This window comes from Heliconius melpomene, chromosome 21 (genome assembly GCF_056956725.1).
Source record: "Heliconius melpomene rosina isolate 202511_hmr_F chromosome 21, ASM5695672v1, whole genome shotgun sequence".
Lineage (NCBI taxonomy): Eukaryota > Metazoa > Arthropoda > Insecta > Lepidoptera > Nymphalidae > Heliconius > Heliconius melpomene.
The window spans coordinates 7886546-7906481 of NC_140409.1; the positions used below are offsets into that span (position 1 = coordinate 7886546).

The 19936-nt window shown below is 30.4% G+C and overlaps 1 protein-coding gene across 5 annotated transcripts in view; it reads right to left on the reverse strand.

The window, feature by feature from the left end:
- The window catches only part of Sh (Potassium voltage-gated channel protein Shaker), a 194933-nt gene that overhangs the window by 118668 nt on the left and 56329 nt on the right, over positions 1–19936 (reverse strand). The window contains exon 1 of one of the 5 annotated variants that reach the window (XM_085206435.1): positions 11653–12080. The exons of the other annotated variants lie outside the window; for them this stretch is intronic. Coding sequence (XP_085062561.1) covers positions 11653–11678 — 26 coding nt within the window. The 5' untranslated portion in view covers positions 11679–12080. Of the gene's footprint in view, positions 1–11652; positions 12081–19936 lie in introns of those variants that run through there. 5 annotated transcript variants of the gene reach the window in all.

Genomic DNA, 19936 nt, shown 5'->3' on the forward strand with positions numbered 1-19936 from the left:
TTAATATGGCCCCATTAGTCATGTTATTTCACTGGCTCCTCGTGATAAGCTGTGATAAATGCCTTTGTCAACGGATTGCGATATGTGCTAAAGACATTGACACATAACGCCGAAGTACAAAAGTTGCCTGTGTTGCCCTACATTTAACGAATAATTTCAGATTTAAAACTGAAATATACTGTCCAGTATTTTAAATTAATTTATGACAGTTTCATTTGACATAACGAAACTAAAGTTTTGTAAAATACCTCCTATCACATTTTATTTTGCTATATTATCCTTTTTTTTAAATACAGGATACCCAAAGATAGAACTGTACTAAGATTATATTTTGAAATGGATAACTCATTGATTTTAAACGTTTTATTTGTTTGTGAATAATAATATGTTGTTGTTTACTTCAGAAAATATAACAATTTTAGAAAAAGAATACTTACATAATACTTGCAAGAAATTTTAAGTTACGTGGAAGTGATATTTCAAAGTTATATTTTAGTGCAATACCTAAGGGAAATGAGAACTGATTTAAAATACTTTACAGAATGTACAAGAAATTATGTAGACAGCATCAGCAAATGTACTTCTAAAGAATATGAAATAAAGTTCTTAGTTATTTGCTTTTCATATATACCGTGGATTGGATGATAATACAATTTATTTATATCTTCGATTTCGATATATTATTATTAATAATTATATTATATTTTAAAATATAATATAATAATCAAGTCTTGACATGATAGCCAACCACTAATATAAGGTTCTAGTATTATGAATGATAATTATAATATGGCAAAGCTTAAAATTAGTTATTAAGCTGTAGCGTGTTAATTTCATAACTAATATAAATAATTTTTACGTACGTACGTATATTATTTGAGAAACAAATACAAACTTGTATCGTCTAGTTATCGCCTCTAGAAAGTAAATAAATAATTTATGGGTCTCTCAGTATACGCCTCTATAATAGCGTTCAGCAATGTGTTTTTAATTTGCCATTGCAGAAATTAAAGAAACTTTTAAAACATTGTTCAAATTAGAAAATCTTCTATCCAAGAATATTTGAAGGATAAAGGTTTAACTTAAGATTATTTAAATTTCATGCAGGATAGCTATCATTGTATTAATGACTTAAACATCCTTAATATCGAAAAGAGAATTTCTCAGCAGAACTGCCTTCCGAATCGGTGGAAGCGACATGTTCATTGGACGATTTAAAGGTACTTGTAAAAATAAAGAATAATTTCAACTTGAATTTATAGATCATACTATATTTCATTCATGTAAGTATACCTCAAAGAGATTTCTTATTAAATTTTTACGACTGTACAAGTAATTATGTCGAGAGCATTGGCGAATGCACTTCAGAATTTGAAATAAAGTTGCTTTTTATATATACCATGAGTTGGAATTAATTTATTTCATTCTGCAACTAATTTTGAAACATAATGATAGATATTCTTATTTGTTATTTCATTGAAATATAATAATATTAATGTTATTACTATTTATGCGAGAGTATTCTCAAATATAATAAGTATTTTCATACAAAGTATACAATACAATAGTTAATTTGATTAGAAAAAGATATTTTTTTCATACATTTCCGGGTGATTTCTCATATTTTTTTTTACGATAAATAATATTTATTCAGACTTACCTTAAGACTGAGTGTTTGATGAAAGAAGTTTATATATCACTTACCTGAAACGAATAAAATATATTATATAAGGGTCATAATCAGAAAAGTGGACATTTTCGAATTCGTAACGTAACTGATAAGTAACAACACTGATAATGTTTGTTACGAAACTGATGATATAAGGCATTATACACAACAAAGTAAGGATATTATACGAATAAAACTACTGTTGTTTTTATTTAATGAGATACAAATCAAAATTTTAAAGATTCAATCGTTGAATTAACAGATTATAAATGTAAGAAAACATAACAAAGTGACAATATTAACAATATAATAATGCTAGTTCGTAACGTAATAAACTTCTATTTCTAGTTAGAGATCACAAAGTTAATGATAAAATTAAATCCACTTTAAAATATATCAAAATTTGAGTCGTTATCACGGGAATTAAGTTTAATTCTTTGTAAGTGTTTATTCCGCATATCTTCATATTTAATAGGATTGGTCTTTTTAAGACGTTCTCTATATCTTTTATGTGTTTCAGCATTTGACATAGGAGCCATGACGCTTACTGAAAATAAAAAAATATTTATCAATAGATATTTAATAATATTTTATGTTTATTGTTTAGATCTTTAACAACGCTAGTACAGAACGTATTTGTTTTTAAATAAAAGCTTCACCCACTTGAACTACATATTTATTAATTCACTATCTCCAGAGAAAAAAATAGTAATTACAAAATCACAACTAATTTCAGGAAGAATAAAAAAATGTTTTTAACTAAATCGGTTAAGCCGTTTCTGAGATAAGCGTGCACAAACACATTAGACAAACAAGCAAACAGGCAAAAAACTTAAAAATCATTATTTTTGGTTACTTTACGTTATCAAAAGTCACCAATTATTTTTTTCATATGCCAGCAATTTTTTTTTATATACATCCATCTTCCGATGGTAACGTAATTATGAACTAGGCTTCATATTTTCTCAGTTTCGTTACGTAACGAAATATAACGCAATTGAGAATAAAGTCTGAGAAATTCTAACCTTTTTAAATATTTGCTCATAAGCCACGTGTTGCATGTGTAAGCACTGAAGTTCTTTTTTGAGATTTTGTAAAAAGAAGCAAATAACATAAAGAAGAAAACGAAATTATAGAATACTTACCAAAATAAAAGCCGTTATAACCCTGAGATGTAATTTTACATATTCCCTCTAAAACATTTGAACCCCTCAACTGCTGCGAAAACACTACTTGTTGTAGCTACGACAGCATTGACTTTTAGAATTATGGTGCCACAATAAAAACTAATATTAAACACCATCCAAAATAATTGCATTCATAATTTAATTAATTGTACGTTACTAGCCCTGAGTAACAAAAAAGACAATATTTTGGGACAAATTTACTTAATTCATATATATTATTTATTAAATAATATATCAATAAAAGTACTTTTTTTTAATACTTTGCATAAAGTAAAGTAATATAAAAATATCTGAAATCAAATAAAACGATAAACATTCGTAACAAATCAATTTTTAAAAAGTAAAGTGGTGAATGGGACACGAAAAATTGTATGGAAGCATTTTGAAAAGTTTTTTGCAACTAACAAAAAATACTATTAATAGCCATAATACATTTAAAATATTATAAAAATCTTTAAGGTAATAAGTAAATTTATCGAATGGCAAAATATTTAAATTATCTTTAAAATTGTATTTTTAAAACGCATTCAAAGTAGCGGGACAAGAAAAGACACAAAATGTACACTTTTTCTGATTATGACCCATAAATGATATGGTTATAATAGCCCGACTTGATGTTTTTTAAGGCCTGTCGTGGTGCAACGGCACAAGCGTGTGACTATGACGCGACGGGTTGTGGGTTCAATTCCCACTCGAGGAAATGAAATGTTTAATATTTTCATTTCTTCCCTCTGGTATTGAGGCAAAGCTCGACGTTGAGTTCCACTACTCAAAACGCAGAATTCTGCGGAAAGTGGGGAACTAAGTGTCTCAACACTCCCTCTACTTACCCTACTACATGCGTGATACAGCGTGAAGCTGAAGAAGAAATAATTAAATCCGCTTCACTCTGTATCCCGCACACTGCAGGGTGGATAAATAAATACTTCATCTCCTCGAGTGGGGATCGAATCCAGGCCCCGTCGGTTTTACAGACACACTTTGTGCCCTGCGCCACGACTGGCCTCAAATATAATATTAAGAATATTTAATATTTAAGAGTGATTTTTTCATTAAAATTCATAGATATTTCATTTTTGTACAATTTTTTATCATAAATATAGATGATTTTATTAAAACTATTTTATATAAAATATAACAGCAATGTATTGTTTATCTTACATCATGTTTTAAAATTTTATATATTAACATAATAAAGTTTTTAAATAGAATAGAGGAGAAATAACCTTTTAAATACAATATTAGACGTTTATATAAAAAACATTAGGTATAATGCAAAAGAACTCGTAGAAAAGCGGTAACTTTAAGTAACTTAAGTTGAACTGTTTCAAAATGTGAACAATAATAGGAAGCTGATGAAAATTTTATCACCTATGACTTTTAAAGCTTTTAGAGCAGTTAATATGCCAATTTTCTGTAAGTACATTGACGCCCTTAAATTGTTTGAAATAATTTTTAGTTATTGATTTTAATAGACAAAAACATCACGTGATATAATAATTACAAACAAAATTAAGAATAATACAAATTGGACACGATATGATCGGCTTCTGGAAAAATGAAAATTATTGTTTAAGGTAAGCAGAGGCCTTTTCTTCTATGTGGGAAAAGGCTAGTTAATATATATATATATATATATATATATATATATATATATAATGTTAATGGACACAGAGTCTTCACAGTAACTTCCCAACACAGGTTCCTAGGTTCCATCTGTCTCCCCTGTTACGTGTTGGATACGGCGTGAACGTAAAAAGAAAAAGAAATATAAACCTTAATTTATTATTCCAGCTTGATGGTAAAGTAAACACTTGCATTTATACCAGCAATGTTTTATGCATGTATCATCATACATATTACGTGTTTTGTGAACGAATAATGTTCATGCCGCAACCTACGTCGGTATTGTTTCTTTCATGACGACAACCTGAGCTTAAATTAATATGGAAACCAGAAACATCAGCGCCCATGACGTGGATAGGTTTGATTAGGGTTACAAGCGAAATAGAGCACTTGCCAGCGTGTTTTAATTTACAAAGATTTGAAATGTAAATGTCGTGTCATGTATCTGTCTTCTCTTAAATGTGCATTTTTTATGCTAACCATTGCTAGATACCCTATATTTTTCAATTTTTATTCATAAGGTACCTATGTTAATTTAAACAAAGAAACCACGTGTATATGTTAAATTATATTAATTAAAATTATGTACTGGGATTAAATTTTTTAATTTTAAATTTAAACTAAATATTTTAAGCAAAATTTTACCGAATAAAGGCTTAGTAGAGCAGTAAAGACATTTACAAACCTTAAACATGTCTTTATACATTGCTGACGTCACTATTTAAGCGGTAAGAATGAATATATATTCAGCAAGAATGAACATAGTTAAGTCGATATTACTACTGCATAATGCTAGCGCCATCTAGGAACGAGTAGCTGTAGTAAAGCAGCTTTCTTGCGTGCTGTAAAAAGTAATAAAAAATATTTTCATAACAGCTCCACTATGAAAGTTCAAATAAAGCAGTATAAATAGAACATTGTATGACATAGATGGCGTTACATATACGTATATTTCGTATGAAAGCTTATTTAGTGCCATCTCTTGCGGGGTAAGGAAAACTGGGAATGAAAATTTTGCTGAAATAGCTGCACGAGTAAATAGTGTCTCAAAAGTAAATTAGATGGCGCCACACTAAAACTGATATCAACTAAAAACATCATGATTATATATTTATATAATATCCTTATAAAAATGTCAAAGAATAGAAAAGAAGTATAGAAGTATATTTTACACAACTTGTAACTAATATCTTTTTAGCTTTACACTGTATTCCCCACATAGCAGGGTAGACAGAGGGAACCTATGAACCTGGTGTTAGGATATTCCGTTCCCATTAACATACTGTATAATAATATATATACGTTACCAAAATTTAAGAAATTACTTTTAAGATAATTAAACTGTCACACTTTTAATTCTTGCTGCAAGGATTGTTAAATATTTCAATTTTATAATGAAATAGAAAATATATTTTTAAGATACATATTTTTAGTGTTCTCATTCCCAAAAGGAAAAATGAAACCACTTAAAGGATCATTTTATTGTCCGTCAATCTGTCTGTACACTGTCTCGAGTCCTTGCGAATTCGTGGAGACAGATCTCTTATCAAATATCCAAGGGCTCTAAGTCCCTCGGAGCGCAGAATAAATTAAGTTTCGACATAATCAAAAAAATGTTTTGATACTAGCGTTTATGTAAGGTAATAGAAATCTATACGGTTTGAAAAGAAGTGAGAACAGTTAACTTTAATAAATTGTACTTCTTTTTCACTTACAATAATGGAATTGATAAGGAATTCTCGGTGCGTTAGTCCGTTATGTGTCTCCTAAAAATTACATTTCTATGTTTCACAAATTACAAAAAAAGAAGATTTATTTACTCAATTAAATACGTTGTGCTCTTAATGTAAATGAAAATTGCACTCTACGTTATATTATTTGGATAATTATACCATATAAGATAAAAGATAGATGTGAACAAGAAATTACACATGTGGATGAAAATTTTTATATTAGTAGACTCTATCTCGTCTATAAGTATGCTAAAAACACGAATATATCGAACTGAAATTTTATGTACATATATGGTCAGTTTATTAATTAAATAATTGCGTTGCTTAAAGACCGAAGTCGTGAGCAGGTTGCTAGTATTATTTGAAAAATTAATTACTGAATTGTAGTATAGTCTACAGAATTTCAGTAATAACGTAAGATCCCATGATTCCATGCCATTCGTACTGGAATTTCATTTTTTTTCTTATTGCCTCCCTATCATCCCAAAGTCAGTTACATGATCAATTTTAGCGTTACGTCCCAGTACTTTTTGGTGAATATAGTCTGTCACCAAGTCAATGACGAAGCAGTTTTCTATAATACTAATCATCTCTCGCAACTTTGTTTGCATTTTGTCTGTCAGTCACTAAATACAATTTTCAATTCAAAATATGCAATTTTAAGTTGGCATTTACTGAAAAGTAATGTTGTCATTTACTATTATTTGCCGCATATATTAATTTTATTAAAAAATCTCATAAAATCACTTACCATATAAAATCGCTATATAGTAGCGTTGCTTCAATAAATGGCATACTGAGCTAAATTAGTGTCGCTACACAAGTACAAGATGTATAATGAAAGTAGGTTATGACGTCGCTTTTTGACAAAAGAAAACCCATCCACCCAAACCTATTTAATCAGTTTCTGCTTTAAAGTTAGTTTAAACTTTTATAATGGTACGATTTCTCAATGATCAAAATATTTGGGTTACTTTATTTGGAAACAGCTTCCGGTTCACGTCTAGTCCATTTTCAAAGTTCTATTCACCATTTTAGAGTCTAGACCGTCAGATAGTACATATTCTTCAAGACCTTAAATCACAATTAAGATATTTACGGCGCAATTGCATATAATTAACGATACCTTTATTAACGGAAAATAGTTTATTAATGGAAATAATATTTATAAATTGAATACAGATGAAATGGTATCGATACAGAAAGATTTGTGATAAAATTATTGATAGTTAGTTAAAAAGATTGGCTACAATGCCAATAACATACGTTGCGTTGGCTTTAACTAACTCAGAACTATTTTTTTAAACAGAATTTTAGACAGTTAGAAATAAAAAATCGTTATTCTCCTATATATAGCTTCATGCTGTATCACACCTAACAGTATAGGTAGAGAGTATTTGGGAACGTAGTGTTATGACGCTCCGTTACCCATTAAAACATCCTGTTTCTAATTTTTCGTCGTCGTCGTAAAAATGTCTAACAGGTCTGTGTATGGGAGCCCTCTTAAATATTTATGTTAGTTTGTTTTTCAGTTATACAAATATTATATTATCTGTGAAAATTTCAACTGTTTAACTATCATGGTTCATGACATACAAGTATCTACAGCCTGGTGACAAATGGATAGACAGACGGACAATGGAATCTTAGTAATATGGTCCCGTTTTACTGTTTAGGTATGGGTCCGTATAATTACGTATTAGTTAGGGAGGCGAAGCAGCAAACTGTGGAGTCACTCGAGCGTCATGGAGACCTATTGGGTTGCGAAGCTTAGATGATAACAAGAAAAAAATGTCATATAAAAAATTTCGTTTCACCGGTGGGTTGAGGGGTTATAGATTTTCAAAAATGTAAAAAAAAACTGTTCCATGGACATACTCGAGCGCGTCAGATATTGATATCATCAATTGCCTACGTCTTCTTAAGCATGAAAATATGTTAATCTGACAGTTTCCGTGGTGGAGGTGGTCGTACGTAAGAGTTAAAAATGGCAAAAAAAAAAATATTATCGAGCGCGTCAGATTTTCTAAGGGGGTGTTAAGTGAACCTAAAAAAAAGCTCTTATGTAATAATCTGACGATTTGGATGTGACGCAAGCTCGTAATCGTTGTTTGAAAATGCAAAAAAAAATCGTCATCTTGAAATACTCGAGCGCGTCAGATTAAGATATATATGGTTCATCTTCATGCCCTAGACGTGATATCTCAAAATCAGACGATTATCTCAAGGGACTTGCTTAATCTGACAATTATTAATATTTTTTTAAACCAATACAAGAAACAAGTCAGCTTTACGTTGTATCCCGCACACAGCAGGGTAGGCAGAGGGAACCTAAGGTTAAGACACTCTGTTCCCCACTTTCTGCCAAATTTTGAAGGCATTGAGTGTTGAGTAGCAGCACTTAACGTCACTGTTTTGCCTCGACACCAGAGCGAAGAAATGGAAATATAAATTTCAATAAATATTTCATCTCCTGGAATGGAGATTGAACCCACAACCAGTCTGTTTTACTGTCACACTTTGTGCCACTGCGCCACGACTGGCCTCAATTTTTTTATTCATTGAACGCAATCAATACAAAAGCTCAAGAAATAGAATGTAACTAAAAGAATGTATGTTTGAAATAGAATACTTGTATTTATAAAAAAAAAGTACAAAAAAAATTTTTTTTTTCAAGTATTTTTTTTAATTTATCATCTTCATTGATGAGTTAGGGACCAATAAATAAAAAAAGAGTGCGATAGGAATAGAAATACGGTGAGAGGAATATATGCAATTCTTAGGTATATTAAACTTTATCAATCAATTTCTATTACTTCGGTTTGTGGAATTTGTCAGATTATATGTTTTTCATAATCCTTGAATGATTCCCTTCAAAATAAAAAAAAAATTAGCCGCGCTCGAGAATGTCCAGATAACGTTTTTTTTTTACAACTTTGGAGCCCTCTCCCTCTTTTGCGTCACTCTCAAATTGTCAGATTAGTGGAATATACACGATTTAGCATGTAACTAACTTACCCTATCTTAATCTGACGCGCTCGAGAATGTCCGATGATCAATTTTTTTTTACTAATCTGATCCTTTATCCTAGACGCGCGGCCATACATAGGAAGCTCATATTTGGTGGAAGTACGTAACCGAGTACAAGGAATCCCCAGTATCTTAATCTGATGCGCTCGAATGACTCCACAAAGTCCCCTCTTCGCCGCCCCTACTATATTAAGTAAAAAAAAATTATTAATTCACTTAATGGCGTTGTACTCGTAAATCAATGATATTCTTGTTATTAATTTTTGAATGTAAATTGATGGATATTATAATTAATGTACAAAGTAGAAAACGGGAAATGTGCGTAAAATTAGCTTCCTCTCCTACTTCGACATGTAGATTGTATTGCATAAAAGGTAAAGGAAATTTTAAACCTGGTAATATTAGGTATATAAGAACGACAACGTCCAATAAACTTATTAGGAAACTCCACAAAAGCAAATACCCATCTTGTATGCATAATTTCATAATTAAAAACTTCATCAAACGCTTGCGTAACAAGATGAATTAAAAAAAAATACATTTGATGTTGCCATTTTATGAGAAAAATTATGCACTAAAATAATTCATATAGAGAGAGAGGGAGATACTATGCCTAAACCCAGAATGTGGTGCCAAACATCAATGGTATTTGGCAAGTTTTGGACATACCGTTCTCAAATATTTCCGCTTATGCATGCACGTTAATATAACAACAATAGGGCCAATAATCATGTTTATTTTTAATTCAGTTAATAATTCACGTTGTAAACCACATACAGCAAGGTAGGCAGAGGCAACCTATTTCTTTCCGCCGAAATTTTCGAGGCCTTGCTTGTTAAGTGGGGGACCTCAACACCTTGGTGCCAGAGCGAAGAAATGAAAATATTAATAAATATTAATTCATTGTCTCGAGTGGGGATCGAACTCGCAACCGTTGTGTTACACTCACCCCCTTATGCCACGACGGTAATGCTTAGTTTTTTATATAAAAAGTGAGTTCTAAAGTTATGATCGCGTTGAATTATGATTTAATATTATTATATTAGTTAGTATTACAATATATTACTTATATTTAATTAATTACTTAAATATAATTAATAAAGAAAACAATTGTAAAGAGGTCATGAAAACTTTTATCAATATGAAATTCTGAATAACGTAATAATCCTTTGAACAGGTTTAATTGTTTTTAAGACTGTAATTTTAATAATGCATTTATGTCTTAAATTGGAAATTGAATTATGCACTGTAATACTTTATTTATAGTATAGTTTATAGTCAATTTGTATTTCATTTTTTGATTTAAATTTAAAAACATTTACACTAAAAATAAATAAAATTTTATCGTGGTTAAAACTACAACCTACACCATTATGCAGTAAAAGGTATTAGTAAAAGTTTCTCGAGCAGTAAACCGGTAGTATTTAGTAAAATGTACCTGCCTATATAAATATTTTGAATATTATATAGGTAAGTAAAATAAAAATCATCTTTACATACTATGCTATATTATATCTATATTTCGTATCTCTATAAAGCGAATATTGTCCCTTGGTAGAGTCTAGTAATATAATACGGCCGAGATGCTTTATGCATGTTAGATGATCTAACTGATTGCCTTCACTACAGAAACTATTATGATATTCCTTGCATGCACTGGTGCAAAATGTATTAATTACAGCTTCTTTTTTCTGCTGATGCCATCGTGCTGCAGCAGGGCAACATCTGACTGTAGATGTGAAGGATGTGGGTTCAATTCTCATTTGGGGAAATGATAATATTTTTAATTGTTCTTATTTTCTGGCTCTGACAGAGAAAGTGCGGCTTTTAGTCCCTCTTTCTAACATGCAAAGTGAGTGAACGAAATGTCTTAACACTAGGTCCAATATGCCTATGTATAACAAAATATGATTTTTGTTATGTTATTAAGAATATGAATAAATTATATTTTTGAATAACATAAACAATAAAATAATTAGTCCACCTCTAAAGGGCCAATCGCGATAGGTTGTTCGATTCCCACTCGGGGTGATATTTAATATTTTCCACCATCATTGGCCACTCAACACGCAATGCCTCCAGAACTCGGCGGAAAGTGGGATGCGTATTGTCTTAACACTAGGCTCTCTCTGACTATCCTGCTAAATGCGGGCTTCAGCTTGAAGTAAAGAAAAAATACTTCTCAAAGAATATGTATTATCTAGAAGCGTCTCTTCTCAAAATTGCTTGCACAAATGAGCTAGTAGTAAAGAGAGAATCAAAGTTTTTTACAATTTTCAGTAATGAAATTGTACGACATTTTATTATGAATTTTGAATAATATACCGAATGGAGTAAAAATGAGAAATAATTGAAAATTATTTTCCTTTAAAAATATATATATATTTTTTAACTCTGTAAAACTTACCCTCCGGCTACTAATATCATCTGCATGATGCCGTATGTTGCTCCCACACTCTTCGTATAATATTCTCATAACTTCACATCATTTCACAAAGACACTTAATATTTTTTTGACACGAGCCGTATGCCACTAAAAAGCACCATCATTACCTCAGCCAATATTATCTAAACTTCCTCGAATTTTCACTTGCAATCACTCACTTAACTTTAGGATCGTTATAATTTGTAAATTTAGAAAATTATTTTCAAGACACATTTTTCACTTTTAACTTCAACTTTTTAATATACAGATACATATAGAAGCGATGTCCAATATATTAAACAAGTGTTCAACCATGTAGACTGCACGTTTGTGAGTGATTCGCTATTTCCCGTTTTGCCGGATAAGTGCACAAAATCAGATTTTTCTTTACATTTAAACTACACCTTGGTTCTCTTCTTCTTTTCTTGGTGTGGTGTAAAGTTTGGTCCTGTGTGACATTGCCCGCTACTTTTTATTTAATGTTATTTAAGTATATTTAGAATAACTAAAACTACCTAAAATTAACAAAATTAACTAAGATAACCAAACATTCTTTATATTTGGTTATCTCAGTTCAGTTATCTATACCGATGTTATACACTTAATATATCGTAATTTTAATCATTTGTGATTTTATTTGATATTGCTCGCAAAAATTATCCTATTTAATATAGAAAATGTTTAGTTATTTCATAGAGTCGATATGCACGCACGCACAGAATACTTTATGTACATTTTCTAATATTAAGAATATCCTTTAGGTACTTTTACTTCTTTTGTTGATTCATTTCAATTACTCAGATATTTTTTCTAATAATATGTCTCCACTTATTATTCTATACAATTATTTATTTTATAACTAGTGGACCCGAACGCGGCTACGCCCGCTTATGCCCGTTGAACTATACGAATATTTATGAAATTATTTTCAGTTTTCAATAGAGAGATGCGTTAAGCAAGCTCATTTTGGGTGACGTTTTCTAACAACAAACTTTGCAAATCGTTGCTTAGCAACGGCGGTTGTTTTAAACACGGCGGGATAAATTGCATATCAAATTAATAATTATTTTAATATATTAATATATATCGACAATATTACAAATATAAGAAAAAAAAGTATCCTATGTTCATCCCGGTACCCTCATGTGTCTCTATACGAGTATTTTATCACAATTAAATTAGCGGTTTGGGCCTGATTGCGTAAAAGACAGACAGACAGACAGACAGACAGAGTTACTTTCGAATTTATAATATAGGTATGGATGGAAGGTATGGATGGATTATTTTAATTATCTTCACTTATATTTTCTTACTAATTCTATTCATAAATGAAAATAATTTCATAAATGTATTTAATGAATATTCCTATAGTTGAAGCAGGCGAAGCCGCGTCCGGGTCCGCTAGCCATCTTACAAATCTTTGACGTTATTGATTATTATATAACATACCTATAATACAACTGTCATGTTAGTTACAATCACATTAAAATCCGTTACGTAGTTCAAGCGATCGAAGCTCGATAGGAAGAGGAAATTATTTCATATTATTTAAAGGTGAACGTGATATAAATTATTACTTAATACTTGGCCATTAATACAATAAAAATAAATGTTCGGATATATTACCGATTTCTTTAGATAAAAGATAAAGATATGTTTCTACATAGATAAAGATATGTTATACTAATATTATAAATGTGAATGTACGTTCGTTACGCTTTCACGCCAAAACTGTTCAATCGAATGTCATGAAACTTTCTAACATTTTCTTTGAGGAAACATATAAGATATTTTTTATTTAAAAAAATATATTTTGGCTATATTATAAAAATAAGTATAAGCCGCGTTTGAGTCTCTAGTAAATAATAAATTCATTAAATAAATAAAAATATCGTCGTGCTATGTGGAGTCCCGGGCGGCCCGGTAGTATAAAATATGTTTTCTCTATAAAATCAAACGTTGGTTCCTAAAATATTAGATAATAATATGTGCATTTTAAGTATATTAATGTCACTTCAAGAGAAATATCGTCTTTTTTCTTCAATCCTATATATATTTTCGTTTTCGTCGACACATTCGTGTTCCATAGAAACATGTATGTGAAAATGCCTATGTAATTTTATGTTTTAACATCTTCTTATTATATGGAACCAAATTATTAATAATATTGGCAATAACAGTATTGTTTGTATGGAAATTTTATTACAAGTAGCATCTGTATCTTTTCTTTATTAATATTTTTGTATGGTGATTTTTTTATGAAATTATTGAATATTTATGGCATTCAGTAAAACTGTTACCAAGTCTCTATGTCGCCCATAAAAAGGGAAAAAAAGACTTGTGTATTTCTTTTTAGGATCAAAATGTTATTCATTATCATTACAATAAATTAAAAGATCTTATAATTTTATGTATAATTTTATTTACTAAATTATATATACGAGAAACTATAATTAAAAACTTGTCCTCATTATCGACGCTGTTGTGTTATAATTCTGTTGTTGTTGTTAATGTTAAACGCTTTATTCATAATTTTGTCCATAATGAAATTTGATTAAACATGTTTAATTAACAAATATATTGTAACGTTAATTTTGAAATAATAGATTAATTTTAAGGTTTGCTTTCAATACTATGGGAATATGATATATATGAGAAATACTTTTTTAGAAACGTATAAACATTTGAACGTAGCGGGATTTGAACCCTTGGCGCCGCGCCAAGTTTCTTGACTAAGTGTTACTCCACGCTTAGTCAAGAAATACTTTAAAAATTTTGAAAATATATACGGGAATATAAAAAAATAAGAAAATACTTATGTGGAAATGGATAAGTAATTATTATATAGAATTAATTAAACTGTTTAACGGTCATATGTCCTTAACAATGTTACATAAAATATAATGATATAACTTTTATTCGTATATAAATTCTTGAATCATCTTATAAAAACTTTCATGAATGAAAAGTTAACAATCTTGTTAAAAAGAAAATCATTGAAGTAAAGAATATTATTTAAGCATCAACATTGAATGAGTCGTATCTGAGTCACATTTCTTATAATGTACAGTGTCTTAACACTAGGCTGTCTCTGTCTACCCTGCTATATGCGGGATAGAGCGTGAAGCTGTAAAAAAATGTAAAGTTAATACAAATACTACCATCCTTTATCGTACTAACGTACGCAATCTTATTTATAAACAAATTATTTTTTTATACGAGGCCAGGCATGGCGCAAGGGCACAAAGCGGGGTGTAAACGGGTTGTGGTGGTTTCCTACTCAAGGTATTGAAATATTTCATATTTTCATTTCTTCGCTCTAGTTTCGAAGCAAAGTGCGTCGTTTACTCCGCTCGTCAACAAAAAAATGGTAAACTAAGTGTTTTAACACTAGATTCCCTTTCTCTATTTATTTATTTCAATACTATATGGCTGTTTGCCACGCACTGATTGTAAACGCAAGTGATTGAAACGCACTGATTGTATTGCCATTATGCTTGTACTCGTATATTTCCGATGAGTTTATTCCTTTATTCGATTACTAATTAAGTTTTCCTTTTAACTTTTCACATAGCTATAATTTTCTGTTTTATTATTCATATAACTGGAAGTAATATTGCTGATTGGTAATTTTTGCTCTATTATAGCACCGACCTTAATATTAATAAATTAATTATAATAAATGTGGGAAAATAATAAATCCCTTTGATGAACTTAATTTCTCTAGTTATATATATTTCAATTTGCTTATAGTTTTTCTATAATTTATATATATTACTGTGACTTTAAAAATATATTCATCAAGACACGCGCTTTCGTGTCCAACCAAGTTTAAAAAGCTGAAAATGCACAATGTGTATTTTACACGATTATTTGCCAATTTATTATGCAACCAGGCTATAAACTAGAAGTCTAGTACAAGCTGGGAGTACACTAACTTGCAAATATAATAAAGCCTGTGCGTAGAAAATAATAGAGTGGTACCTTGATCCTGAATTATATTCCGAGTGAACACAGAACTCAGCATATAAATTTCCCATTCTTTTGTAGGTGACGGATGCAATCCTTAATATTTAACTTGGCTGTCATTTCACATTTATGTTTTTGATGGGGGATTAGAAATATAATAAAACAATTTAATGTATCTCAATGACAGATATGCCCTTTTGCATAATTACTACTATACGCATATATAAGGATTAGAAGAGAGAGAGATACTAATAGTATGAATTATATCAAAAAGACTGTAGTTAGGTTTGCATCGCGTAACGTAACCGTTCGATATTACCCGCTGTACAAGGGCTGAGGGATACTTCGAAGATTACGAATGAGTCATCTATATATATAAAATCGAAAGGTCACTCACTCATCACGAAATCTCAGAAACTACATATGCTAGGAATCTCAATTTTTGCATAGGAGTTATTTATAGGACGTAGGTGCTCGCTAAGACGGGAATTTGCAATATTCGACTTCTAAGGAGTTGTTTTTGGGGTCGAAAGTTTGTATAAAACTTCGTTACTACAAATGATAGAAGTCTCAAATTTTGCATAGACGTCACTAAGACGTAGTCATGGAGACAGAAATTAATAATAACATAGTTCACGCGGGTGAAACCGCGAGCGGCCCGCTAGTCTTATATATATATATAAAATCGAAAGGTCACTCACTCCTCACGAAATCTCAGAAACTACATGTGCTAGGAATCTGAAATTTTGCATACGAGTTACTTATAGGACGTAGGTGCTCGCTAAGACGGGAATTTGTAATATTCGACTTCTAAGGGGTTGTTTTTGGGGTTGAAAGTTTGTATGAAACTTCGTTACTAATGACATTTGTCTTTGTCATTCGTTACTAAATGCTAGGAGTCTCAAATTTTGCATAGACGTCACTAGGACGTAACCATGGAGACAGAAATTAATAATAATATAGTTCACGCGGGTGCAACCGCGAGCGGGCCGCTAGTTTATTATACACACAGCTCTTAGTTATTTTTATTTGACCACAGAAGGCCACAAGTAAAAGCTAGTATTTTAAATTAACATACTTTATTATATATTGGATAAAATTTGTTGCAAATGGACAATATTTCAAAAGCTTTTATATCTATTTAAAAAACTATAGATAGGGAAGTTTTTAAATGCTCGTGAATACAATCCCAAATTGAAATTTTGAATCTCGATTTTTTTACTACATTTAATAAATAAGTGAAATAAGATAATAAGTCTCCAAGCGCCAGTAATTCCTTTTGTTCTATATGAATTAAACGTTGTCGCCTGGCGCGACGTTTAATCGTTTCATTTCCAAAATAAAGGCAACAAGATGTCGTCCTAAATTTGATTTAATCAAAAGTGTATTTTATTTTTAAAGGACTAACTCATAAAATCCTTTAGCAAACAGCGCTGAGTAGTCGCCATTACGACGAGACTGGATGGCGTCGAACAGATCAGTTATGATAAATACAAAAGGATTCTAGAAGATTTTTTAGATTTATAAGGAACAAATAATTGATGCGTTTTTGGCCGTCTTCCTAATGCTCTCAACTGGTTTAATATTCAATGGAGTATTATTTGCATTATATATATATATATATATATTTATATATTTGCATTATTATTATAATTTATTTGCATTTTTATTTATAATTTATTTGAATTTTTATTTTCAAAATTTTTAGTTCCTAGCTAAAAATTGTGGACTTTTTCAGCTTCAAGGAGTATCCCACATATAGTAAAGTAGACAGAGGGAACCTAGTTTACACTCTGCTCTCTACTTTTTGCCGCCCTATTTTCAAGATATAGCTGGTTGAGTACCGAAGTTTCTCGCTTCGCTTTGTCTAAATTTCAAAGCGGGGAAATGAAAATGAAAAGAGTTCACTACTTAGAGTAGAATTCGAATCCGCAACTGCCATGTTTACAGACAGACACTGCGCCTACGTTCACTCTAACATAATATAACATTTTTTTAAATTAAACCACCGTTGATGGTCATAATGGTAATCATATTTAGTACCTACCTCTTGCATATCAAAATATTGACAACAAATTTATAATATTGAAAACACTTGTAATTAATTATTAGCTCTAAACTGTAAAGGTCACAAACTAATATTGCAATAAGTTGCACTAAATTGGCGTCCAAACTCCGCCACCTTCAACAGAACAGAATACATTTCACGAAGTTTTATTGAATTGAGGAGAGCGAGTAAACATCTATCACAGTGCTTTCTATTGTTAACTATGAAATTTATGTACAAATGTCAGGGGATGACGGTAGGGAAGTCAGTTACGTATAGTTATTTTGCCACTAAATATGGAAAACAAAAGGTATGGACGGTTAATCATGTTAAAAACAATAATTGAATAGAAGAGGTTTTTTTTTTTATAAAAACAATTATAATGTGAAATTATCGAGTCTTATACAATAAGATAATAAATATGATATTACCTAATTAAACCCACGGAGGGCATGTATGAAGAGGATGATGATAGTGGACGAGGCGAAAGAGGCATGTAGAGGCCGTAGCGTTTGTATGTAAGTAATATTATTTTCGTTTGTGGCTGGTGGCTATATTACCTAATTATATTAGAGTTATTGTAGGTACTGTGTCATATTTGTAATAATACAATTCAACATGTAGTCAATGTAATTTTGGATGAAAATGGAGAACAGAGTGTCTTGACACTAAGTTCTTTTTACCTGCTACTTGCTGCAACTTTCAATCAGTGTTGGGTGGTATATGGAAGTAGCATGGCAAGGACTATAAAATCCATGCAAACGAGCTTACGGGCAGCCACTAATATACAATGAATAAAATTTTCTTTTTCATTTTATTTCAGCATAGCATATTTTTTTACATATATAGAAAAGGTGTCATAAACTGTAAAATTTTGTGAATTGATAAATATTTAAGCTATAAATGAGGACGCCACATTTGATAGGTAAATTGGTATATCAATTTGAAAATACAAACGCATACTACAATGTTTTCCAAATATAAATAAATATTTATATTTTGAAATTGATTGAATGAAAATCGAAACATAAAAGTCAAATAAAAAAAATCTAAAAATAGAATATCCTAATCGTGATTTACTTATCTTAAAGAACACTGATAGTCATGAAAAGATAAATTATTATGGAGATATAATTCAAATAGAAGAAATTTTCATATTGCTAGCAAAAGTAGTTGAACAAAATAAGAAGTTATAGTTGCTAGTGCAGTTACTCTTTTTACGCCTTCTTCAGAGCTCGATACCTAGTAAAGGCAATTCCGCTTGAATGCCTCAAACTCTTTTAATAAGACTTAACACTTATGTTCTATTTTCAGATTTGTCTTTTATTTGAAATTGCATCGTCTTTGATGTTTACCGTTGGAGAAATTGCAGGACTAATTTATTGCAAGCATGCATGCATCCATAGTTCAATAATTGCTTAGGTATATTTAGAACTAAGTAAAATTTAAAAAAAATCGGTCGAGGCCTTTGCTGTGACGCAACGGGAAATGTTTATTATATTTATAAATTATTTAGCTTTCTAAATGCCTAAAATTAATTAGAAAGGAAATTAAACTTTCATCCGCTACTGTCTATTCCTATAATCGAAACTCCAGCACTATGTTTGCGTTCGAGGCACAAAGACAATCAATTATTCATGGCTTCGATAGTGTTTGAGATATATAGAGAAAATAAAGTCAGATCTCGTACTAATTTTACTTATATATAGAAGTCGTAGCACTAATTCTTTTTGTCTGTGCATTGTTTAGAACTATTGTTATTATTTAATTTTCTCATTAACATCTTTAATTATTGAGAAAACGGAAACTTTGTCTTGAATTGTTTCGTTTCGTATTTTACTGCCAACTGAAACTTGCAGTAAGTATAATATTGTGAGTACTTCATGCACATGCACATATGTGATGCACAGCATGTCTATAACCATAAGATATTGAAGTTGGAACATGAACAACTTAGTTACTGTTAGATAGGTATGACGGCTACCGTGTCAGCAAAATTGTAAATATTGAATTTCCTACTCGCTTGATTGTCATAGACATCAGTTTTTATATAGAGTACAATATAGATTTAAATTCTTATCGGTTTAGCTCTTGTCTTCTTCTATAAAAACTAGTTAAACATGCTTGGGGCATGATAACTAGAACAAACGTCAAGCAATTTGTACAAAAATTATACGTTGTTTTTTTTTTTATTTATACATAATCACTAATTCATATTCCTAACTATCTATATAGCAATACTGAATTATT